Source organism: Varanus komodoensis, unplaced genomic scaffold (assembly GCF_004798865.1).
Source record: "Varanus komodoensis strain SLA01 unplaced genomic scaffold, ASM479886v1 scaffold61, whole genome shotgun sequence".
In the NCBI taxonomy this organism is placed as follows: Eukaryota; Metazoa; Chordata; class Lepidosauria; order Squamata; family Varanidae; genus Varanus; species Varanus komodoensis.
In genome coordinates, this window is record NW_025336236.1 from 740359 (window position 1) to 765946 (window position 25588).

The following is a 25588-nucleotide window of genomic DNA, read 5'->3' on the forward strand; positions in this document are numbered from 1 at the left end:
TTTTCCATGATCCAGTGTATGTTGGCAATTTGATCTCTAGTTCCTCTCCCTCTTCGAAACCCTGCCTGTACTTCTGGTAGTTCTCAGTACACATACTGCTGGAGCCTAGCTTGTAGGATTTTGAGCATCACTTTGCTAGCATGTGAAATGAGTGCAATGGTGCGGTAGTTTGAACATTCTTTGGCATTGCCCTTCTTTGGGATCGGAATGTAAACTGACCTTTTCTAATCCTGTGGCCACTGCTGAGTTTTCCAAATTTGCTGGTATATTGAGTGTTCCATTTTATATTTTGTCCTATTTAATTTGTTATCTACTTTGAGAGCACTCCTGGAAATCAAGTACCATTTCTAATAATGAACAGCACATCAGAAGGGATATGCTCTGATTCAATATATTTGCTTTTCACTATTCTATTCTTTAAAACTGGTTGAATCCAGATCTGTTCCTTCTGTGGAGAGAACCAAGTTCCCCCTTGCCTCTGTAACTCATCGCACCAACTCCAGTGTCATTGTCTCTTTCCTGTACCCCAGCAGTCCTAATCCAGATGGCTTTTTTCTCACTCATTAGCAGGAGTGATCAATAAAACTGATGTCCTGAATTGCAAATAATGATAGCTCAGAGTATGGGATGAATATAAGCTGTAGTTGAATCATGGGTTGTTGTTACATGTGAATGCTGCCCTAAGTTTTAGCTATGGATTGTTAACCATGAAAAGCCCAGAGTTTACAACTCAATAATAAACCATGGATTCTCATTCATATTGATACATTTATGACTATCCCAGAAGCAGAATGACTAGCTACATCTCATTTGTTATTTCCAAACATAATTCCTCATGAGATACCACTTAAGTGCCTCCATCTCAACACTTCATTTAGGATGACAAATAGTGATGACTGCAACAGCTCAATATTGGTAAACAGGCAGCTTGGTTATCACAACTTCTTAAAATGCTAACAGGGATTTTTTTCCAACCAAAGTGTTAAAAAGTCAAATTCTTTCACAATTATTGCAGAAGAGATTTAAATGGAAATAATTTAACACACCAAGCAAAGGCTACCAGAAACTTAAACTTACAGAGGCCATAAATCATCCTTCTCCAACCTAATGACCTTCAGGGGTTTCATCAGTGAACAGTGACTAAGCTGGCTGAGGCTGATGGGAAATATAGTCCAAGATATCTAAAGGGCACTAGGTGTGGAAAGAAGACTTAAATCTTGTATTTGCCAATTCTATAGAAATGAGACTGTTGGGAAAAACTGCAAAGATTAGCCAGTAAATGGTCATGATTTGATATCTTTTCACTTACCTTTCAGAAAGTTGCAAAGAAGACCACCAGGAGCTATAAGGCATGATGTTGAAGGTGCGAAAACAGGAATGGAAGATTTCTGACACTGGGACAAAAGAACTGGCAAATAGATATACTTTTTGGGATCACCTGAATCAATATGGAATAATATACGCTAGTTATTAAATGAGCTGCTTTTAAATCATAGCAAATAATAAATGCTGCAGTTTTTATTCTTTTATTTTATTCAGTTTTAATACATTCCAAACTTTAAAACAGGATTTCTGTTGTGCAAACCTAGCTTCCCCACCAGCAAGAGCTATTGTGTATTTTGTTTTTCAGCATGAAATTAACTTGGATTTTCTTCTAGAAGTAATTAAGAACTTGAAGCAACTGAATCTTAAAGTGCATAAAATGTGAAATCAGCAAACTTCTTCCAAGTGATGTTGGATTATCATGGAAATTGTCTGAGCTATTTCCTTCCCAAACCAGAAAAACAACTTGATTAATTTCTGAACTAATCTAAATTCATTAATGTTGTACAGGGGGCAAGGCAGCCTGGACTTCTGTTCAAAGTAACCCTGTGTGCTAAGCAGCAGATGGTTCATTGTGGAATGGGTGAGCTTTTGTTCCCAAGGATTTGGGTAGCCATGAAGCCTGTTTCACATGACTTTATGTGGCTCAAAGTCTGGTTTAAGGGAGAACAAGGACCTTCAAGTTGCCTAACAACATATTTGTCCTCTTTTGTCCTCCTATTTTTTGTGGTGGTACGTAAGTGGATACCCTATTTACCAAGGGAAGTCTTTCAAAGAAGGCTTTCCAAAAGTATATATCAAATCTTCTTCTTCTGTTTGGTTTTTTCATTTAAAGAACTTGGGGTCTATTAATGCTTGCCTTTCCTTTGAAAAAAACAGTACTAAGCCCCAGAAGCTCATTTCCAGGCCTGAGTCCATCCAATTTTTGGCAGCACCTCTACCTGAAATCCTTGCTGATGGACCTTTAAAATTTCAATCTTCTGATGAGCCACATGAGCCTACAGAGTGGAGGGGGAAAGAGACAGTACTTGCAATTTTCTTGTGTCTCCAGAATAGCTATAAATTCTCCCTGACCTGGCTTACCTATACACGTTTTGAGGTTAAGCCTGGGTTGTTGAGGCCTTATTTATTTGGTAAACTGTTTGCTTCCAGCCTGATTGTTTTCCTGCCTCTTGATTTCTAAGATTAAGGCTTCAGACATATAAATATAATCTGGTTCTGCCTGGATACGTACTAATCGTGACCAAGTATGGTTAAAGCTCAAAACAAAATATAGAAAATGTAAAGTCAGAAAAGTTCCTTAAAGAGTCATGTCTCATAAATTACAGTACCTGGGGCCACTGGCTTATCTGCTGCCACAATCTGATGAAGACGACCTATCAGTTGTGAAGCCATCTGAGATGGGTCATGCATCAAAACCTTCTTCGATAATTTGAGGGCTTCACTTAACAAAGTTAAGTCAGGAATCCTACGCAGGAAGGAAAAGGGTCAGCATGTTCTGTTTTTGAAGTTCCTTGCTGTCATATTAATAAAGCACTAGTTGTGTTTTAAGTGATTTTCATGTAGAAATAGTGATGAACTCACTAAGATAAGGCAAGACAAACAGGATGGAAACTAAATTCAGACTATCTTGAATGACATGTAACTAACTTTTTGGAAGACTCTATTTCATATTTGGGAAGCTGTGTTTTATGAAATGCTATTGGACTACCACTCACATCATCCCTGACCATTTTCCATGCTGGCTGGGATTAATGAGAGTTGGTAGCTTACCTGGAGAATGACAGGTTCCTAATTTCTTCCTTATATGAATTTAACTTTGATTTAAAGTGGGTTTTTAAACTTCACTATAGACTATTGTATGATATCCTGAATGATGGCAGGATTATAGATAGACTGAATAAAACAGTGTTCTGTGTGTCTGTGATAGTTTAGACTTTTTCAATTCTGATCTACTGCTTGGAACTCACCTGTCTGCACAGATAGCTGCTCTTAGATCCTCTTCAACACTGATAACTGATGAAGCCCAGGATTTGTTCAAGAGAAACTCATAATTAAAGAGACATTCTTTGATCAGAAGAGTAATATTCTTGGATCTGATGAGATGGTATGGAGTTCCAAAGAGCTTACGAAAGTTAAAGATGTAACTGATCTGGGATTCTCGTTTCAAAATCCAGGCCAGAGGCTGAAATATAGATGGCTCACAGCACTTTCTGAATCCATGGGAAATTCTACCAATGTAATAGTCTGCAAAGAAAGCATGTAGTGCTACCTGGGAATCCTGTGCTTTGAGATATCTCTCCATGCAGACATGTTTCAGAGATTTATGAGCCCAATTAAAAACATAAGTACTGTCTGTTCTTTGTTCTCTCAGGTGCTCTCCAAGGTCATCCAACAGCTTCAACCACAGCACTAGAGGGAATGCTGGAATGGAGGCTTTTTCGAATTTAGCTACTTCTTGAGTGACTGCATCATCCATTGACATAAGGTCCAGCAGCTCTCCCTGAGTTATGCCATTTCTTGAAAGTGACACATAACTTGCCATCCTTCTTACCACTTGTTCCCCATGGGATTTTTCCATTCTGCTCAGTATAAATGAATACATGTCAGGTATGTTTTGAGGAAGACACACCTCCGTCTCTGGGCTGAAAGATGTCCATAAGCAAGACTCCTTATAAGCACAGTGTACATAAAGTGGCAGTGGGCAGGCTGAACATGCTTCCATTAAACCAATGTATTGGTGTTTGGAGAGACATCGGTGATCTTCTTCTAACCAGGAATTTATAATTTCCTTGATTTCATCCAGTGTTAAAGGAGGTATTTGGACTAGGTTCACTTTCTCTGTCATTTTCTGAAATAAATAAGTATATTTCAGTTATCCCATTGTCTCCAAAGGCAAATGAGTTGGTGTCATTTCTGCCAACCAAATACAAGATCACCTGACTGAAATATCAGAACCATAAGAAAGTTTTCTTTATACTGAGATTTCTGCCCCTTTTCAACCAATAGCTTGATCTATGGGGCAGATTATTGTGCCTTTATAGGTTTCATCAGTATTTTGTAGATAAGGTATTCAGGTTTTCAACAGACTCTGGGACAAATTAATTTGGGGTATGCTTATAAAACCGGCATGCCAGTTTGCCTGTAAAACTGGGCCTGTTTATGTTCTTAGCTTTTAGACTAATTGGAGTAGGGTATAGAGGCATCCCGTTCCCTGTTACCCTCTCATACTGTATCTTTAAAGCACTTCCCACTCCCCCACCAGCCTCCCAGCCCCGCTTGTCCTAGTTCATTTCCGCTATCAAAAGCAAGCTAGAGAAAATAGTTTCAAAAATAAAAGTAAAGGAAGATGGTAGGTTTCTCTCCTCCACACCACCCAGCTCTATTTAGATATATATTAAAAATTACAGTCCTGCTTTATAGCCCACACATGGGTTCCTTGCTTGGCTTTCATGTATCCCATCTTGGGATTCTGACTGAAACCTGCAAAATGGTGGCTTTCTTGAAGTGCCTTACTCAAATGGGTTATAAATGAGTGATTTCATAATCTTACACTGGTCTGTTGCAATCATTTGGATAACCAATTTTGTGCAAGCATTGAAGAACAAAGCAGATGAAATGTGCTAGAAGATGCAGGGACTCTGCTACTTGTAACCTTAGCATGTAGCAGAGTCCCAAGTTCAGTCTAATGGATGAAACTTGGGGACAAGGCTGGAGAAGCCCTCTCCCTGAGACCTTGGAGGGTGCCTTGTTGGACTAGATGGGTCAATCGTCCAACTCAGTAGGAGGCCATTGGGGTGTTTGTTGGGGTGTTTAACTTTGTGAGCCAAAAGCACATAGTCAAGCAACTTGCTTTAGGTGCGTTGATGAAAACAGCAAGTTGCCACTCCCTTGAAGCAGAGTGCTGCTTCAGTTCTGGAATTCAGATCCTGTTCACATGTAATGGCAGTAAACTGTGGATTAATCAGTCTATGATTTTCTGCAGTGCATGTCTGGTGTGTGCTGCTGCCATTCTGAATGCTGAACCTTCAAATGGCCCAATCTGAACTTGCTTCTTGATGTGCAAACCCAGACCCTGGAGGTAAACTGTGAGTAAGACAACCCAAAATTAATTTAATAACCAATTGTAGGTTACTGTTCAGTTGTTTAACCCATGGTTAACCCACAGAATCCAGGTTTCAGATCATGGAGCAATGTCAGATTAGGCCAGTCAGAAGTTGCATATCAAAAATGGGAGCAATACGCAACCATTGCATACAAAGCAGATCACAGAATCATTCTGCTCAGATCCCTTTTGTGCATCAGAGAAACTAGAAATATTTGTGTCACTCTGCCTGGATAAGGTAGCACAGTGATTGGGATTCAGATCACAGTAGTATTTACTTTTGAATCATGTATCATTTTGAAAGAAAAAAGTTGAGATACACCCTAGTGTAAGAATGCTGAACAGATGTTTAAAATGTAGTGAAATAATTATTACCATTTTAGCAGTTATATTTGCCTACCCTTCTCTTCTGTTTACTTATTAAAGCCATTTTATTCTGTTAGGAAAAACAGTGGCCTCTCTTTAAATTCTTGTATTGCTGGTCACTTGGCAGTGAACAATAGTGACCTAATTAATGGGGCATTGATGGCCATCTGGCTATTTAAGCTCCTGCAATGTTCCATACAGCTCTACCTCAAAGGAGACACAGACAGCTAAAGGTAAGATTTGGATTCTGATCTTGAATGCCAAGAAAGTAAATAGAGCAGTTTGTAATTGCCTAGAGGAAGTAAGTGTATATAGGCTAGAAGAAGAGTCTTGCATCTTCAGGGCGCTGCTGTTGGTTTAGGAAGAGAATCACTGTGAATGTAGTACTACCTGCCTGTATAATTTATAAAGAGGGAAACACTGTGGGCTTGATGCTGTTCACCTCACATCCAGTTCATATACGAGTAACACCTGCATGCAGAGGGAACTGCCTAGAGCATAAGCAGATCTTGCTCCTTTCTGAGGCCCACGCTCATTGGCATTCAGTGTGGTAGTCTGTTCGTGGTACTGGGAAGCAGAGCTGCACCTTTCATATCTCCATCCAACCTACTCCATTCCACTTGCTCAGGGAATGCAAGGTCCAAGTACAATCTTTACATTTCCCTGAGGATGACATGACGGTAGATAAGATCTATGCCCTTAGCTAGGAATCCCTCATGGAGGAGTGGATCAAAGTCTTTAATGCTGCTATCCTATACTCACTTACCTGGAGTAAGCACTATCGAACCCAGTGGAACTGATTGGGTAGACAGGTATAGCATTATTCTGCCAATGCTTTCTGCTTGAAAGGAACTTGACCCTGTCAAACTACTTCAGAACTTCCTGTTGTCTGAGAAAGTGCTGAGAATTTTAGAGAATTTAGAAGAGAGAATTGTACCTTCAGTTTTGTTGAGCATGGAAGATCTGATTCTTTGCACATAGAAGCAATAAAATACACATCCTTCGGTAATTGAGCAGGTATCCAAGAAAGGTCTGCATCATATTCCTCAGTCAATTCATCTATACCATCTAAACATATAAGGAGTGGCTTGTCTTGTGTAGAAAATTTCAGTAAAGAGGGAAACTCTTCCATCAGTCCTTCAAAATCCTTTTTGAGAAACAGGAAAGATTTTAGCCATCCTCAAGTAGCTATGAGTTTTGCACTGAGTGTTAGGTCACAATGACTAAAAATAATAATTCAAGACAAGAAGGACTTCTCTTAGTGTTCTAGACACCTCCAGTCTTTTTTGCCATTTCAGGTGGCTTTTTTTTCTGGAGGACAGGTGGAATTGACACACCTGTGTGCAATTCCAGTTACAGTAACATTTTTATTAATATTTATGGGGAGCTCTCATATCTGATCCTGGAAACATTTTAAAGTAGCTCTTCAGAATGAAACAGGAAATGACCTATCCAGACAATGAGATGATTCTGCTCACCAGTTTTCAAAATCTCTGGCCAAAGACACATGCCATGACAGTTCACCTTGGGGGTTGTTCTGCTGTACCCAGTGCCTTTTAGTATGGAGCTGGTGGGCATTTCTGCTTTCTTTGTTGTGTGAAATCAGTGTTGCAGGTTGTTGGAGGGGGCAGACAACCTCCAAATAACCTTAAAACAAGCTGTGGTCTCTACCCTCCTAAACACCACACAGCATTGCAAACCATGAGTGCATGGCCACTTGCACATTAGAAATGGTGGCTGGCATGCTCTGCTAAGCCCCACAGGGAAATTAACCCATGGTGGCGTGGCGTATGTGTGAACAGCCCTTCTGGGTCTTTTCCTTCCTCCTCCTCACGCTACCACTCCATTCTATTTTTCCTCTCATGTTCTTTTATCCCCCCTGCCCCAGGTGTTCATTTTTATTGCCCCTCCTAATCTAGTTGTCATGGTTTTTGTTTATGTCTGTCAATGTTTAAGGTCACCAAGTTAGAACTGGACTGTTTTTCTGGGCTGGAGGGTTGTTAATGTTTTTCATACTCCTGTGAACTTCAGCATTACCCTTGGTCTCCTGATACCTCACTTTTGGGCACTTTTAGCTACATTCACCCATCCAGAGGAGAATGTCAAATGTCTTAATGGCTTGAAAAATATTAAAAATAGGCCCTGAGGGAGGACATTTTCAAAGACACATCTGACCACCTCTGAGATGTACTTGCACAGGAACAGGGTGTGGTGCACTTGTATAGTAATTGGTGATAATACACAAGACAGCTGCTTTTGCTTCCCCATATTAAACACTCTAGGACCACCATAAGCTTTAACAATTGTGATGATCCACTGAAAAGATATTGGATGTTTCTATATGAAGGAGTTAACTGTCTGTTAATCCTGGATCTCTTTTTGGTTTTGTCACAGAATTGCAATTTGAACACAATATGAAGAGCTTTCCTACTTATAGAACCTGTAGGTGGCACTGTGGTTCCATATAGAACCTGTAGGTGGCATTGTGGCATAGTTGGATAGCACAAATACAGAAGATGAAACCATGCTTTCTTTCACATTCACAGTTAAACGTGGCAGTTTCCTTGTTCTTTTTAAAAAAATGCAGTAGTTGCTCTTTAAACAACTAAGTGAAACTGGAGGGTCATGGCACCGCCTAAAGAAACTGTAAACAATGAATGGGGAATGACATGTACACAATTAATGCCTTGTGTAGAAAAGTCTAATTTTTTTCCTTTTTTCTTTGACCAGCCTTATCGTGTACATGTTTTGTGGTTGTTCACGTAATAACTTTGTTTATTGCTAGATTTGAAAAAGGAGAAACAATATAAAATATCACAGAATAATTATTGAGCTTCAAACAGAAGCAACATTTAAACCCCTTACCTCAGATAAATTAACAGAGACATTGTAAATATCAGCTATCTGGTGGCAAAGACTTTGTAGCATCAGCCGAATATTTCTGCTTTCACCAGTGACACCAATAAATCGAATTACAACTCTGAGATCCCTGCATTAAAATAGAAGGGGAAGACTGGAGTCCTTTTTTTAAAAAGCCATTGGAAAATAGTACTTATAGCTTTATTTTATTTAACACATAAAGCATTGAAAATATTCTCTCACTGCACATATACTTACCTGGCACTGACTCCCAGTCCATTGCCAAGCACATTTTTTGAACTTTAAAACCTTTGACAACATGTCATTAGAGGTTACCTGAAAGGTCACCACACACCCCTACCTGAACCTTCAGTTTCTCTTCTGTTCTGTGTGACCTAAGCAAATGAAGTGAGGTGGGAGTCCACAAGGGCAAGGCCAGTGGCCTGTTCTCAGTGGTAACATTCATTCATAGTATGGTATAAGCTCTTTTGTTTGCTTGGTGCTTCCTTTATGGTCCTGACAGAACTAGATGAAGACCTTGCTATTCATGCGGGTTTCTAAACTGCTGGCACATTTTTAAATATAAAAAACTGGGCTCTCAGTGTTTGAGCTCTGTTCTTCAACCCACTAGAAGGTGGGTTGTCATGCTTTATTTTATTATCCTTCTTGTATTTCAGGGATTTGGAGAAGGAAATGGCAACCCACCCCAGTATATTTGCCATGAAAACCCCATGGACAGTACCAAAAGGCAAAAAGATATGATGCCGGAAGATGAGCCCCTCAGGTCAGAAGGTGTCCAATATGCTAATGGAGAAGAGCAGAGGGCTAGTACTAGTAGTGCCAGAAAGAATGAAGCGACTGGGTCAAAGCCGAAAGGACACTCAGTTGCTGATGTATCTGGTGGTGAAAGGAGAGTCTGATGCTGCAAAAATCTATACTCCATAGGAACCTGGAATGTAAGATCCATGAATCAAGGCAAGCTGGATGTGGTCAAACAAGAGATGACAAGACTGAACATCGACATCTTAGGAATCAGTGAACTAAAATGGACAGGAATGGGTGAATTTAATTCAGATGACCATCAGGTATACTACTGCGGGCAAGAATCCCTCAGAAGAAATGGAGTAGCCTTCATAGTCAATAAAAGAGTAGGAAAAGTAGTACTGGGATACAATCTCCAAAATGACAGAATGATCTCAGTTCAAATCCAAGGCAAACCATTCAACATCACAGTAGTCCAAGTCTATGCCCCAACCACTGGTGCTGAAGAGGCTGAAGTTGACCAGTTCTATGAAGGCCTACAGTACCTTCTAGAATTAACTCCAAAAAATGATGTCCTTATCATCATGGGGGATTGGAATGCTACAGTAGGAAGCCAAAAGATAACCGGAATAACAGTCAAGTTTGGCCTTGGAGTACAAAATGAAGCAGGGCACAGGCTGGTAGAATTTTGTCAAGAGAATATGATGATCATAGCAAACACTCTTTTCCAACAACGACTCTACACATGGACATCACCAGACGGTCAACACAGAAATCAGATTGACTATGTGCTCTACAGCCAAAGATGGAGAAGCTCTATACCAGGGGTCTCAAACTCAACTTACCTGGGGGCCGCTGGAAGTAGAGTCTGGGTGAGGCTGGGCCGCATCAAGTATTCCACCACCGCGGTGGTGGTGGGCCGCTCATCCGGAGGCTGGTCCAGGTGCTGCCGGCGCTTTGAAGGCCGCAGGGCCCCTCCCCCGTGCCCTGCCTGTCCCGGCAATTGGCCCGCGGGCCGCGAGTTTGAGGCCGCTGCTCTATACAGTCAGTAAAAACTAGACCAGGAGCTGACTGTGGCTCAGATCATGAGCTTCTGGTTGCAAAATTTAGGCTTAAGTTGAAGAAAGTAGGGAAAACCACTAGGCCACTCAGGTATGACCTAAATCATATCCCTGATGAATATACAGTAGAGGTGACAAATAGATTTAAGGAATTAGATCTGATAGAGTGCCTGAAGAACTATGGACAGAGGTTCGCAACATTGTACAAGAGGCAGCAACTAAAACCATCCCAAAGAAAAAGAAATGCAAGAAAGCAAAATGGCTGTCTGAGGAAGCTTTACAAATAGCTGAGGAAAGAAGGGAAGCGAAAGGCAAGGGAGAAAGAGAAAGATAACACCCAACTGAATGCAGAATTCCAGAGAACAGCTAGAAGAGATAAGAATGCTTTCTTAAATGAACTGTGCGAAGAAATAGAAGAAAACAAAAGAATAGGGAGGACCAGAGATCTCTTTAAGAAAATTGGAGATATGAAGGGAACATTTCATGCAAAGATGGGCATGATAAAGGACCAAAATGGCAGGGAGAAATCATGGAGAAAGCTAGGGAGTTCCAGAAAAACATCTACTTCTGCTTCATTGACTATGCTAAAGCCTTTGATTGTGTGGATCACAACAAACTGTGGCAAGTTCTTAAAGAGACGGGAGTACCAGTCCATCTTATTTGTCTCTTGAGAAACCTATATGCGGATCAAGAAGCAACAGTGAGAACTGGACACGGAAACACTGATTGGTTCAAAATTGAGAAAGGAGTTCGGCAAGGCTGTATACTGTCACCCTGCCTATTTAACTTATATGCAGAGCACATCCTGAGAAAGGCGGGGCTAGTTGAATCACCAGTTGGAATTAAGATTGCTGGGAGAAATATCAACAACCTCAGATATGCAGATGATACCACTCTCATGGCAGAAAGTGAAGAGGAACTAAAGAGACTCTTGATGCGGGTGAAGGAGGAGAGTGCAAAAGTTGGCTTGAAACTCAACATTAAGAAAACTAAGATCATGGCATCCGGTCCTCTCACTTCCTGGCAAATAGATGGGGAAGAAATGGAGGAAGTGACACATTTTATTTTCCTGGGCTCCAAGATCACTGCGGATGGGGACTGCAGCCAAGAAATTAAAAGACGCTTGCTCCTGGGGAGGAAAGCTATGGCAAATCTAGACAGCATACTAAAAAGCAGAGACATCACCCTGCCAACAAAAGTGCGTATAGTCAAGGCTATGGTTTTCCCAGTTGCAATGTATAGTTGTGAAAGGTGGACCATAAGGAAGGCTGAGCGCCAAAGGATTGAGGCTTTTGAATTGTGGTGCTGGAGGAGACTCCTGCGAGTCCCTTGGACCACAAGGAGATCAAACCGGTCAGTCCTAGAGGAGATCAACCCTGACTGCTCTTTAGAAGGCCAGATCCTGAAGATGAAACTCAAATATTTTGGCCACCTAATGAGAAGGAAGGACTCCCTGGAGAAGAGTCTAATGCTGGCAACAATAGATTGCAAAAGAAGAAGGGGATGGCAGAAGATGAGGTGGCTGGATGGAGTCACTGAAGCAGTTGGTGTGAGCTTGGGGGGATTCCGGGAGATGGTGGAGGACAAGAAGGCCTGAAGGAATGTTGTCTATGGGGTTGTGATGGGTCGGACACGACTTCACGACTATCAACAACAACAACAACTTTGTATTTTAATATTGTACTTTATTCTTTGTTTGATGAGCCACCCAGTCAGGGAATATATTCTAAGTGCACCTGTTCTTGTGGTGTAAAGCAGGTGAAAGGTCTTGTACATCTTGTTATATATTATCCTTTATACAATATTTGAGTCAGAACTGAGAAATAGAGGTCTATAATAGCTTTATTGTCTGCATCCAAGAACTTCTGTCTTTGTTCCAGACCTGTATTGGTTTGTCTGGTTGGTTCTCTCTGTGTGTGTAGCTTAAAGGAAAACTGTGTGCTTTTAAAGCTCTTTTACGTAATGTAGTCCTACGTATCTACTGCAAAAATTGCCTGTCAGCAATGAATGCGAGGGGCCTTACCCAGAGATCCAGTTAGATGCCAAAGAAGCTGCTTTCGCCATGATCCCACTTTTCCCACATCCAGGCTCTCCACACACTACAGTTAGCCTCCTGTTTAAAGATGTAAGCTGATTCTTCAGCTTGCACAAAAACACTTTTCTTCCTCTTATACGTTTCACTCTATTTGAGACAAAGGAGAAACATTTTTTGGTCACCATCGTGTAGGCTACATACTACAACCCACCATGGCTTAAATAAGCTACAGTGGCTGCAGTGACCATGAAACCCAAGATTTATTGTTGACAGAGTGACTTTGTCTCTGAAGGAGAAAGAGGATACATACTTCTATCAAACTTGGAACTCTTTTTATCATAGGCTATACATAGATTTGAATATATTTATGGATTGCTATAAAAAAATGGGGGGCTGACCCAGCAGGTCTGATGTTTCTCATGATTGATGTTTTTTAATTTCTTTTTGTTTAGTTTGTAGAAAATAATAAAATTTACTCAGAAAAAAAAAGACTTATTATTGTGAGTATGGGGATTTAGAAAGGAATAAGTGAATTGGCCCCAGAGTGACTGCAAATGTTCCTTAAAATCAGTGGCCAAGTTGCCATGTATATATTTTGTCAAGGATATTACAGGAAAATAAATGATCCGTACTGCTAAGTGGTTAATTGAAGAAGATTCCTTCCCTTTTCCTTTTCCACCAAAGGAAAGGGGCCAACTCAATGTGAATGGAAAACAATACAAGCATTTTAGTAGAGAGTTTGCAGTTTTTCAGGAAGGCAGGGAGACAGCTGAGCTATAAGCTGTGAAAGGATTTTTGGATGCTGGCTGGCTAAGAGATCTGATGTAGGGCACTGAAATTTTCTTGGGTGTTTCAGCTGTTTGCCTCCATCTATGGTCAATTTCTGTATTTGTAAATAAGCTCACATATTTACAAAACATAAGCATCCTTCCATGAGAAATCAAAGCATGTTACCCCTGGAATATCCCACCAATGATCAAGTAAAATAAGCATAATGATATTTGTATGTATTTCTCCCTATGCCAAGCCATTTTCTGTCATTAAAATAAGTAAGAAAGCAAGCAAATAGGCAAGCAAACAGATAGCTGGGCTGGGCTGCAGGAGAAGTATAGAAAATGCACAGCAGGTCTGAACTATAAGTGCATTTGCAAAAGAGTAGGGTGGGGTGGAAACTTTAAGGCCATAACATCTTTAGACTGGCTTTCTCATCATACCAGCGTTTTTTCACTTTGTGTGTGGGTGTGCTTAACTGCTTTTCTGATGAAGAGTTCTGGAGATACACTGGCTATATAGTGCAATTTAGATTGATTCAAATAAAAAAGGTTGCCCGAATGTGGATTTTGGGTTTAAGTCCATTCACTGAAGCCATTTGCAATAAGCTGTTCCTTGGTTGCATTTGTACTTATATTCGCTCCTGGCTGATAGCTGTGATTTTCAGTCTACTCATGAAGCTTTCTATCTGTGATGAAACTGTGGCCCACTCTGCACAACCATGGCTTATTTAACCCTCACAAAACCACTGCCATCAGGGTTCACATGACCCGAAAAGCCAAGCAACTACCAGCTGGACTTTGCATATTCAAACTAGTGGCCGCTATGGGCAATGTAGTGCCCATTGTAGCACCCATGTAGTGCCGTAGCTTGTTGTGAAGTGCAAGCTGACCCAATCAAGTGCATGTCCCTGCTAAGCTGAATTTACCATGAATCAGCTATTGGGTTGACCATGCAAATGCTCAAAGACACTTGCAGTGGTGTGGCCAAAGCCGATCCATGCTGTCTCTGTTACCATCATAAACACCACCAGTTTCTTTTCAGCTGAAATGACTAGAAGTTGGCCCTGCTGAATGAAAAACATGCTTTCCGTGAGCTGAAATGGTCATGTGAAATAGCGGCTAACACCACTGTGCTCCTCCCGCAAGAAGGAAAAAGGCCCACATAAGGCCACGCTTACGGCATGGTGCCCCACAGCATGCTGCAATGAGCGCTACTGTCTTGAGCCCACTATGCTGTGCCACAGGGCATGTGGTGCAGGAGAGACAGGAGACCAGCGGTGGCCTAAGATGGCCTGTTGTTGAAGAGTATTGAAATGGTGCCCTCTGTGGTAGTCGAAAATGTAAGATACTAGTATACCCTCTAATGCTATACTAAAACTGATCACCTAAGCCTCAGCCAGCCTAACAACACAACAGGACTTCGGGGCACTAGAAAACTTCACTAGGCACCATCTTAATGCAAAAGGTATTTTTTGGTGAAAGCAGAGACTCCATGATTCGCAACCAACTTCTTTTTTCCATAGGTGAGTCATGTTTCCTAGGAATGATTCCATTATACAGTTTGATTTCCCTTCGCATGCTCTTGTTGAATGAGCAGAATGCTGCATGAATAAACAGATTAGTCTCACACTTGCTTAAACATCCATGGTGTTGGTAACTAATAAACGGTTGTTTTTGCATCTTCTTTAAATGACAGCATTCAGCAGATAAATTATTCTCACTAGATTCCACCCTCAGTACATTCTCTGTGATGAAACGTGATGAATGCAAATGAAGTAACAGAACATTACCAAACTTACAAGGCTTGACAGTGCTGGATATGTTCCAAAACTTCTTCATCATTACGAGTTTTAAATGTCTGTCTTCTTCTCATAGGTAGGCTTTCTGGAATATCCTTTGAGTTGATTGCTCTGGTCAAATCAGAACATAGGGATGTGGGGAAGTTTTAAAGCAAATTTCCAGAAATCACATGGTTGTTGACAATAAAGTGGATATACACTTTAGGCTGGACACTACCCCCTGGGTCTGAGATGCTGCATCCGTACTCCAGAGCCCTATGCCTATTTTCTGTGTTGACCACCAAGCATAGAAGCCAATGTAGAAATGGCATTTTAGAAGGTATATTGGAAATGCAAAACACATCATTGGTTCATATAATCTTATTTGTGCTGAGAAAAGATCAGATTTTGGAAAGGCTAGCACTGTTTTATTAGAAGGAAGCCCCACTATAGCATAGTTTAGCTCCCACTCACGTATGTGTACAAATATGCCAAAACATAAGAATGATTTTCTGGGCCTACTTAATCCAGCACTCTTTCATCAGAATAGGTCAATCAGACCCTTCTGGGAAGTTCATAGAAAGATATGATGGAAAGAGCCATTCTCTATTAATTCCCAGTATAGGGTAGTAACAGATAATCATTGATAGGTAATGAGAAAACCAACTGAATTTTTAAGTCTACTGAAACTCAGCCTTATGAACTCATCATGCTTCACTGTTTTCCTCACAAAAAATTATGAGGCTGACCTGTTGAACTGGTTGATGGCAATTTTCTGAAAGTCATTGCAAAGACACTCCAGGTAATAGGCATGTGATCTGTTGCTGGTGGGGTTGATTCCATCTCTTCCCCAGCTAACATTCTTGCAGTAGATATTTGTGTGACGTATCTGTATAGACAAACTTCCATATCAATCCCCAAAGCAAGCAAACAAGTAAGTGAACAGTACTAAAAAGGATACTTGGTGGAATTAAAAATATTCTGCATGTGAGGCTTTCTGTCAAACAATAAAGTAAAACTGACTTAAACCTGATGAACATTTTATTTTTTAAGTTCTTCTTATGTTTAGGTTCTTCTGTTCCTAAGTATATTTTCTAAGAAGTCTGTTTCATTAAAACAGTAATTTTGTTAGTTTTACCCTATTTTTAGAATGCACTACAACATTTTGTGTAACACCTAACTCCAGCTGAGGCTATACATTTAAGGAAAAAAAACACAAATGGAAAAATAAATGTTTCCTTGTCTTAAGTTTATTTTAGTCTTAAGACAGTAAATGAAGACATTTATTGCAAGCTTTATTAAGTCATTGCTTTGCCATTTGATAGATTAAGGTCACACAGAAGCATGCTGGGACAAAAAAGCAATGAATGCCTTCCTTCTGGAAATATAAAAATCATTAGTAAGTCACCTCTGTCTCCAGCAGTTTGGAACTTACATGTACACTATGAGGCTAATAAAAGAAGGGAAAACCAGTGGTGTTGGATTTCTGCTAATGTGTTTAGGATTAAGTTGTTAGTTTATTTGATTACGTATAACAGAGAAAGCTTGCAAATTTAAACAATAGGTTTTAATTAATTAAAATTGATTAAAATTGATATATAGGTGGAAATGTATATTGCAGTATTTGAAAATGTTATCTGAAAAAATAAGAGACATTGGTTGGGTTTGCATGATCCGAAAGGAAAAATAACGCATGGTAGCTTCTGTGTATGCTGGTTACAAGCTGTCGGATCAATGTAATTACCCTCACCGGACAAAGGTTGTTGTGACATCCAAGCTCAGTAAGGGTTGCTCGCTGCCATGGTTTATAAATCATACTGAAACCGACCGCTTGCTTTAAAGTTTCAGAGTGGCCTGTAAACACTCCAACCATTCACCTTTGCTAGGTTTGGATGTCATAACAAGCAGTGTCCAGCAATTAGCTATACTAATTAGCTATACTAATTAGATAGCTTGCAATCAGCACACACCAGGAGGGAAAATAAGCAGCTGTGGCTTATTTTTCTTCCATGATCATGTGAACCTGGTTGTTGAATTAGTGGAAGGCAGGTGCAGAAAATGCTGCTAGACCACTATATAAAAGTGCAATAATAAACAGGAAGAACAATGTTTTTCTCATTGACATTGTGGTATTTAGCAGATTAAGGGAAGAATTTTCCCAGTGTGATATCCACGAGCTCCATTTTTCAAGAATAAGACTCCAGAATTCCTTGCATGACCTGTTGAACTGGTTGATAACATATTACAAACTCTTAGATTCCATGTTTTGTCACAGAGAACCTCCTGAGCTATTTCCAGCTCAGAAAGTTGGGATATTCTGATCAACCTACCCTAGAATGAATGCTTTTAACAAAGGCCTGGTGTGCTTCTTGCATTGTTCTGTTGATCTCTGTTTTGAGTGGGTGGATGTCAATATATTTTGATGCCTGTGGATTTGACAGACCACATTCCAGGTCAGTTATGTTTCTTTTGAAGCAGTAGCAGTGATCCTCACAAGATCCTTGGACCTGGAATCCTTGATCCACTTCCTGTTGCAGAACTTGCAAAACAGAAATAATTTCACTCAGAGTACTAGAATTACCTCTATCCCAATAATAAAGCAAAATAATCTTGGATGTCCTCACCCGTTTGGAGCAGAGTGGTGGCCACTTCTTGGCCAAGAGCAACTGGAGCGTATTCCTGAAATATCTTATGAAGTTTCCGAAAAGACATCAGCCATTTGTTCTTAGCTTGATGCCTGCGAGCAGGATCTTTACTGAATATATCTCTGTATGCTGTGCTGTGTAGACAACATGAAATGCACAAACTGTGAGAAATGGTCTACACACTCAAAATATACCTTCTAACCTCAGAATGCAAAATTCTCCAGTCCCAGGACATGCTGAAGTGCAACACTTTGGAGATGCTGCACTCCCAAGTGAGCTACGGATGTCCAAAACAAAGACGGGTGATACAGATTAAAAATATACAATTGACTGTGCTCTGCATTCCGTCTTGGCACTATGACCTGCGCAAATTATGGGGGAAAATTAGAGGGATCCTCAACAAAGTCAATAATCCCAACCCAGATGTCTCTTAATTTTAGATAATTTTAGTCCAGTCCCCATAGTTTTAAAAAACCAAATGAGGAAATGTGACCAGTACAAAAGTTGAGGGGGGTGGTCCTCTGTCCACCCACTCCCTTGTCATTCAGCCTCTGGCACCGTAATAGATTTCGAATGTGATGGCATTGGTGAGGTCATCTCTACAGGCAATGTAAAGGTTAATATCAAGGAAAAATCTCAATTTAGTCAATGGAATTGAAGTAGGGATAACAGAACTTGTTAAGCCATCTCAGAATAAAGTGTTCTTCTCTTTTTCAAGAACAGGACAGTAACATTTCGAGACTCTTGACATTTGTGACAGATAGGTTAGTCATGTACCTGAAGCAAATGAGCAGCTGCAACAACAGCTGGTTTCCTGCCTCCTCTGAGGTGGCTGAAGAAAGATGTATAGATCTGGTTTTAGCACTAAGAAAGCTCCCTGTTACCCACAGTGGGATGAATTTGCCAGGAAAGCAACACAGGTAGTGTATGAGCCTGTTGACTGTTCCTGGTACTCTCAGCTGCTTTCACTGAAGCTTGCAACTGTTCTCCAACAGTTTATTTAATTTGCTATTTTCCAATTTGTGTTTTATTTAATGCATTTTTATTGGAGTGTTTTGGCTCGTTTTTAATGCCTTGGCATTGTTTCCCGGATTGCACTGTTAACTGTTTTGTTCATTGAATTGCTTAAAAACAAACAAAATATATTTTAAAAGAAAAAGTATGGTATAAAGGTGGGATCATATTTATGTAATAAACTGTTTATGTAACAAATACAGAAAATTATTCTGGAAAAGCTGTCTGGGCTGAGTGTGTGGACTATAGTTCTATAGTAGTTCTGCTGGCAGTTTTCACAGACTGGTACTGAGGAATCTCTCCTTGAATCCATGTCATTTACACCTGGTGGTTCTGCAGGTTCCATCTCACTCCCATATGGTTTAACATCTGCATGAAATGACCAAGAGGCTTGGAGTGCAATGCCACCAGTTTGCTAATGACATGTCTCTCTGTCTCTCTTCTTCACTGGATGAAGCTGAGACAGAGGAAGTGCTTCATTTTTAATTGTTTAATTAATATCCTGCCTATCCTGCAAATATTCTTTAAGGCAGCTAATAATAAAGTACAAATAAAATGTTATCTGTAGTAATTAAGGTAAGAGATAATTAAATATGGGCACATAAATTAAAACACTCATTGTAAAGAAAAAAGAATTCCCACTAGTTCAATGAACAAAACAGCTTAACAACCAAAAATATGCCTGAATAATTTAGCTTGTTGCGCTGTCAAGCAGAAGGATAATAAAGATAGCCTTGTTTGCCTTTCCTCCTTTGGCAGGGAGTTCCAGAGCTTGGAAGGTGATGAGAAGGCCATCTCTTAGCTTTTCAGAACAGGGGTGGGACAGAAAAAAAGGCCCAAGGAAATTAAAACCTGGCTGGCTCAAGCAGAGACTGGCTATGAATAAACATACATCAAATGAAGCTCATTCCTCACAAAAGTAGTGTTTGTGGGTGGCTCTTTTGTCTAGGTGAGTGGTGGTCAATCTCTTCTGGAAGCAGGTGCACTCCCTCTAAAGAATCAGGTGTGTAACTTCTGAGTACTTGTGCATCCATTTTTGCCCTTAGATAGTTCTTCTGAAACCTGTTTTAGTCTCTCCTGTTACATTTTGAATTGTTTTAGTATGTTGTTTCTGAATGGATTTATATGGATTCAATATGTATTTTAATGATATGTTGCTTTGACTACGGTTAGCTATACATCTAATAAACCCTAGAAATAATTAGATATAAATGAAGAGCGCAGTACCATGATTCCTTGAGAGGAAGTTGCATGGACAATTCCCAGGGACTATGCTATAACTAGCTACTTCTATGCATAGCTGTCAAGACCAGTGGACAAAAGTTCTAGGCTCTACGGACATTTGACCTTTGAATACATAGTAAATGTTTGCCTTTATTCACCAAGAGATATACTCATTTGGAGAGAAATGAGGAAATCCTTAGCCCAAGAAGATCATTGCTTTTTTCAAGCAGCAGCATTTCATGGAAGCTGGAGCTGATCTGAAATTTGCCTGTTTTCTATATAAGAAATTCAACTTTAAATTAATTCAGTGGAGAACAAGAGTTTCCTGGAATGGTTTGCATTTTTACTTGTAAGAGGTAGGCTTAAACCAAAAAATGCTTCCTTTTCAGAAAAAGGCTTTTTTGCCTGATAAATGGCACATATTTCATACTGTTTTTATTGTTCAGTGTAATATTGTATGATTATTTTATTTTTGTGTAAGTCACCTTGGGTTAAGGCTTGCTTCAAAAAAGACAGTATGTAAATATCCCCTGTGCCACCATCTTCATAAGAAACTGTGAGAAAAGACTGTTATTCTGTAACTGAGAAATCAAAAATCAACCAACCAAATAGGCTGAAGCCTGTAAACTGCAGGGATGCAATTTTCATCCATCCTGTACCATTGACTAAGAAGCTGAAGTTCTCTCTCATATGCAGCTGCATTCTTTTGGGGGAGTAGAGAAGCATTAGGCAAGATTTGCCCATTTGAAAGAATGTCCGATTCTTCCTTGATTTTTGTCTCAGATTCACATTCTTTTGTTGGTACCTCAGAGCTCAGGACATCTCGACTAACATCACCTTTAATGTCATCTTTTTTGTCTACTTGAGAGTCTTCCTTCAAGCCACCAGACACGATATGCTTTGATGGTTTAGTGCTCAGCTTCATGCTTTCAACTGTGGCTACGATTAGCTCAAAATTCTCCTTGGTTATTATTTCTGGGAGAGAGGGATCATCATGCTTTTGCCCAATGAAAACCTGAAACAGAAAAAGTAGAGAAAATAGCTTTACAAAGAACAAATACAACCCTGACAGCCCTTATTGTTCTGTCAAGTGAGTGGTATTCTGCAGTGTACCAATAAGCAGATGACCTGATAAAGCAAATGGCACTACTGAAAACAATGGTTCTCATGAATGGGCATGTACAGGATTGCACAGTAAAAAAACAAAATGCTCAATAAGTTGTAAAGTGTATCCCAACTTACAATGAAGGTTTGGAATCCCATCTGCTGGCATTTTGTTAATGTCTTCATATGTAGGGATGGCATATGATGGCCATTAGTGAAACCATCTTTTATTCCCCACCTCAAGTCCACCATCTGGAAGTCATAACCTCTCTCTTTACAATAGCAGTACAGTCGAGGAAAAGACTTCTCCATTAATGCATTTCGTTCTACTTCTGAATCTAATTAAAACAAAACAAAACATATTCTTTAAATGTTTTATCAGTTATTTTATGCTGATAAAAATAACACCTTCCAGCATTTGGAGATAATGAAAAATCAGTAGTCTTCCAGTCATGCACAGGCTGCCAGTCTAGCCACAATGAAAAAAAGATGCCCAACTGGATGGAAAGAGGGCCAGATGCATGACCCAACGCCACTGTTGTCATGATTTTCAGGTACATCATTTATTTGCAGTTATATCCCAAAATTCTTCTATGGAACTCAAACTTCCTAGGTATTCTCACATCTAACTGATTAGATCTAAACCTGCTTAGCTTCAATAAGCAGACAAAAGTTATGATGCAATAGAAATGCTGGTTACACAACCAAAAGAACTTAGCTATTAGCCAGTTGCCTGTTATTCTATTCATACCTGAACTCATGTTAAACACTTCTATAGCAACAAAAATACTACAGATCTGTGTAAGAACAAAAATAACCGTATATATGTGTGCATGCATGCACATACTTGCTTATATTTGGGGCAAAGAATTATGTATTGGACTCAAAATTCAGGTTTCTATGAATTTCAGCTCTGTTTGTGAGCTGGCAGAGGAGTGAAAAGCATCTCTGAATTCAGAGGTCCCTCTGTATGTGATCCAATAGTCAGGATGCAAGCCTTCTGTGTCTTGTGCTGTTATTTACACATGCAATAAATAAATACATTTCTCTTGACTACAGAAATGAAGTAAATTTCGCAAAGCAAGCAGATGTATGTAAATTTGCGGAATTTTCATAATTAATCAAGAATCTGGTGACATGATGGGATCCCAGGAAACCTGCAGTTTCTAGATCTTATAGGATCATGAGAAGCTGCACCTTGGACCATTGTCAACCCTGCCTTCCAGCAGTTCTCCAGCATCTCTGGCAGGGGTCTTTGATCCCAGTCCTACCTGGGACCCTTCAGAGGCCAAGCATGTGCTCTGTCACTGAGCAACTGACCTTACCCACTTATTTGAGATGAAATGGGGTTTACTTCTGAGTAAATATGTCTGGAACTACATGGCCAGCTAGACTTTTATCAAGCTAGTAGGGTTCTGAATGAGACTTTCCAATATTTGGGAAGAACCTGCTTTTACTGAGATGCTGAACAATACAAAAACTGGAGACAATCATATATTTTAGAGAGCTGAGGGATTAAAAGGGAGGTTGCTGCTCTTGGTAAGTAGGCTGGACATGCACATGGTGGGCATGTCATGAGCAGAGCCAGCTGGTGCTGGAGGTCAGACTAGATGGCCCAGGAGACCCCTTCTGACTCGCTCTGTTTCTATGTTTCTGTGTATCAAGTATAATATAGATCCCAACCAGCCTTCACAAATTTTTGGAATTAAAAAAACCCAAATTTATTTGTTATTTATTTAAAATATTTATATGCTGCCGATTCCACCTATGGCACCCCTAGGTGGCATTAATAACTGCCCCATATGGGTGCCTTTCAGTGTATATGATTCCAGAGGGGAAGCCAGCAAAAACATTTAGATTAGATTTGATATTTTTTTAAACACAAGTTTCTTGTATTCCTGGCTGTACCTTGATACCCTCCACAAATATAGATCATGAAGATCTTCTTTCTAATTGAACATGGCAAATTGATTTGTCCATTAATTATAGCCTTGTTTGTGTCAGCATCTGTATGGTTCCACTGATAACATTTTGTATCATCGGTTGTTTCCTGGTTTTTCGGTAAGGCAGCACTAAACGACTTTATTTTTTCAGCCTGCATTTTCAAATGAGATGCAATTAAAGGTGAGGATCTGTTGTGAACAGTCTTGGCTGCATCTTTATATTCTGAGCCATTTACAACTGATAATCCCAGAGAATCTGATAATGTGCTACTTGATAAATCTGTCATCCTTCTGTTGATCTCCTTTTCTTCACTTGTCAAAAGAGTTTTCAGTTTGAATTATTTCAGTACTTGTTTGTGCTTGGAGGAGCCATCTGTTTGTAAGCATCGATCCCTATGTTTCTGTTTTCTTGTGTTTGGAAAGTAATTCCTGTTTTGTCAATTCAGAAGTTTCATCCCTTTCCAGGTTCTCATCTGAGCAAATACTGCAAGAAGCATGGTTGCATTGGACCTGATCTATAGTGTTTGCTTCAACCTGAAGAAAGAAAGAAGAAATAACAAGCCCACAGTGAGTTAAGCAGCCTTTCAAATTTGCTATTTAGATAAAATATATACTGATGAGGATGCACTTCTGTAAACCAGACTGTGCCTTAAATGTGCATTCCCTTCAGCGGATGTAGCACATGGAAAAGTTGCAAGACTGGCATGGAATAGGAAGCTTAAATGATACTTTGGTGAATTCTTAATTTTAACTATGTTCTGTTCTCCCCACATTATCTGTTAGAACCTTGATCTTGAATAAGTAACAATCCATAAGCACTGAAAGAGAGAGGGGGTGACAGATCACACATCTCAAAAATCCAGGGCTCCAGAGAACCCACACTTCTCATTTTTGAGCACTATGCTTAGATACTGCCTGATGATTCTTACTTGATTCTTCTTGCAAGTGTCGTTGCATGATTTGTCTGGGAAGAGACAAGACAGAATTCTTGGTCCAGAGTTTAAAATAAACAAACCGTGGACGGCCTGTGGCCTGCAGGAGGTATTTTTGACTTCAGTTTCCAGAAGTACCTTCTGGCATGGCCTGTGGACAGAAATGCAGGCAGTTGCGGTTCAAAACACCTGGGGATCTTCATTTTCACTACCCCTGTGTTAGCTGCTGCTGTTGCTGGAGGATCAAAGTGGGAGAGATCTGGGAACAGGCACAAACATACTTCTTGGACATGATAAGGCAGGAATCTTGGGATCCCAGGCTTATCTTCACATTTAAATGCAGCCTATTTCTGTTATTAGATTCATATGGCACCTTAGCACATACCTCTTTCCTGAAAAGATGCACGATCTGTGTTATTGCATATACCACTTAGCACTTGGGATTACATTTAGTTTTATAACACAAGTTATCTTTTTGTGGGAGGTGGGGTGGGTGTTTAGCAATGACACAGATTTCCTCAGGTAGTGGTAGGTTCTCCTTTGCAGAAGGCATTTCTGCAGAGGTAGGATAACGGTATTTATTGATTTATTAAAAGCTTTTCTATCCCATCCCCTACAGAACATCTTGGGGTGGCTTACAATAAATAGGTAGTTGCATGGTGCAGTGCAGATCCTTCATGGAGCAAGGGTTCGACCAGATGACCCCAAGGTTGGACACTTTCAAAAACAACAGCAGAAGAAGTAAACCAGTATCCAGAATAGTTTAGTATTCATATAGAATGAAAGCAGCAAATAATTATAATTTCTCTAATATATATATATATAGTTATACTTTCTGTGAGCCATGGGTACATTTCCCTAGTACCAGTCTTCAACTGTGACTAAGCTAATGTACATGCACAATCACATGCTTTCCTCTTCCCCTCCCCCGCTTGCCTATCTGGCTCTGAAAACACATTCATAATGAGCTTTCCACCCCCTCCACCCCCAAAATCATCCTGAAATAAATATAGATACTTATATAACTTTAGAAAAGTTAAACATATTATAACAGAATCTAGCCAACAAAAATAATGTGTATTACATTTTGAATTTAGCAATTCACTTTGATTTTATCAAAACATACTTACAGGATGTGAAGGCTTCTGGTGGAATTTTCCTTATGTACAAGCTGTCCACATGATTTTTGCACAGATAGAAAGCCAGTTTTGAAAAGATTTTTATTTCATTGCTTCCTTGGCATTGCAAGATTGTCTTAGCTTTTTCCTCCACTAGGAATTGGTTAATTGGAATCCAAACACGCCTCTCTTCATATGCCTCCTTTCAGAGATATAATTTTAGTAAGATGGTAGCAATAAAAAGCCTCTCAGAAATCTCATTACAAGTACTCTTGTGTAACTGATCCATTGCATCCCTCTATCATCCTCCTTTACTGAATCTGAATTTGAGAAGTGGAAAAGTTGAGATGTGCTTGCAAAATGCCCATGAAGTAACAAGGATATTCAGTCTCAGGGATGCATCCAAACTGCAAACAACAACAACAACAACAAATCTTATCTTCCTTTTTATTTTCCTTCTTCTCTTTGCTTATGGAAGTGGATGAGTTTACTGATTCCCAGGCAGTGCTAACCCATAGCAACGTCCACTGGCAAAACCTGTTTGAG

General features: G+C 39.9%; 1 protein-coding gene across 1 annotated transcript in view; it reads right to left on the bottom strand.

The window, feature by feature from the left end:
• Positions 1 to 23279, bottom strand: part of LOC123033295 (NACHT domain- and WD repeat-containing protein 1-like) — a 26989-nt gene extending 3710 nt beyond the window's left edge. The window contains exons 1-13 of the mRNA XM_044449857.1: positions 22958 to 23279; positions 21188 to 21387; positions 20551 to 20960; positions 17687 to 17841; positions 17393 to 17601; positions 15812 to 15951; positions 15084 to 15194; positions 12500 to 12658; positions 8660 to 8783; positions 6732 to 6941; positions 3294 to 4174; positions 2655 to 2791; positions 1310 to 1438 (exon numbers count right to left, since the gene is read on the bottom strand). Of these exons, the coding sequence (XP_044305792.1) occupies positions 1310 to 1438; positions 2655 to 2791; positions 3294 to 4174; positions 6732 to 6941; positions 8660 to 8783; positions 12500 to 12658; positions 15084 to 15194; positions 15812 to 15951; positions 17393 to 17601; positions 17687 to 17841; positions 20551 to 20960; positions 21188 to 21387; positions 22958 to 23279 (3187 nt within the window). The remainder of the gene's footprint in view (positions 1 to 1309; positions 1439 to 2654; positions 2792 to 3293; positions 4175 to 6731; positions 6942 to 8659; positions 8784 to 12499; positions 12659 to 15083; positions 15195 to 15811; positions 15952 to 17392; positions 17602 to 17686; positions 17842 to 20550; positions 20961 to 21187; positions 21388 to 22957) is intronic.
• Between the last annotated feature and the right edge of the window lie 2309 nt (positions 23280 to 25588).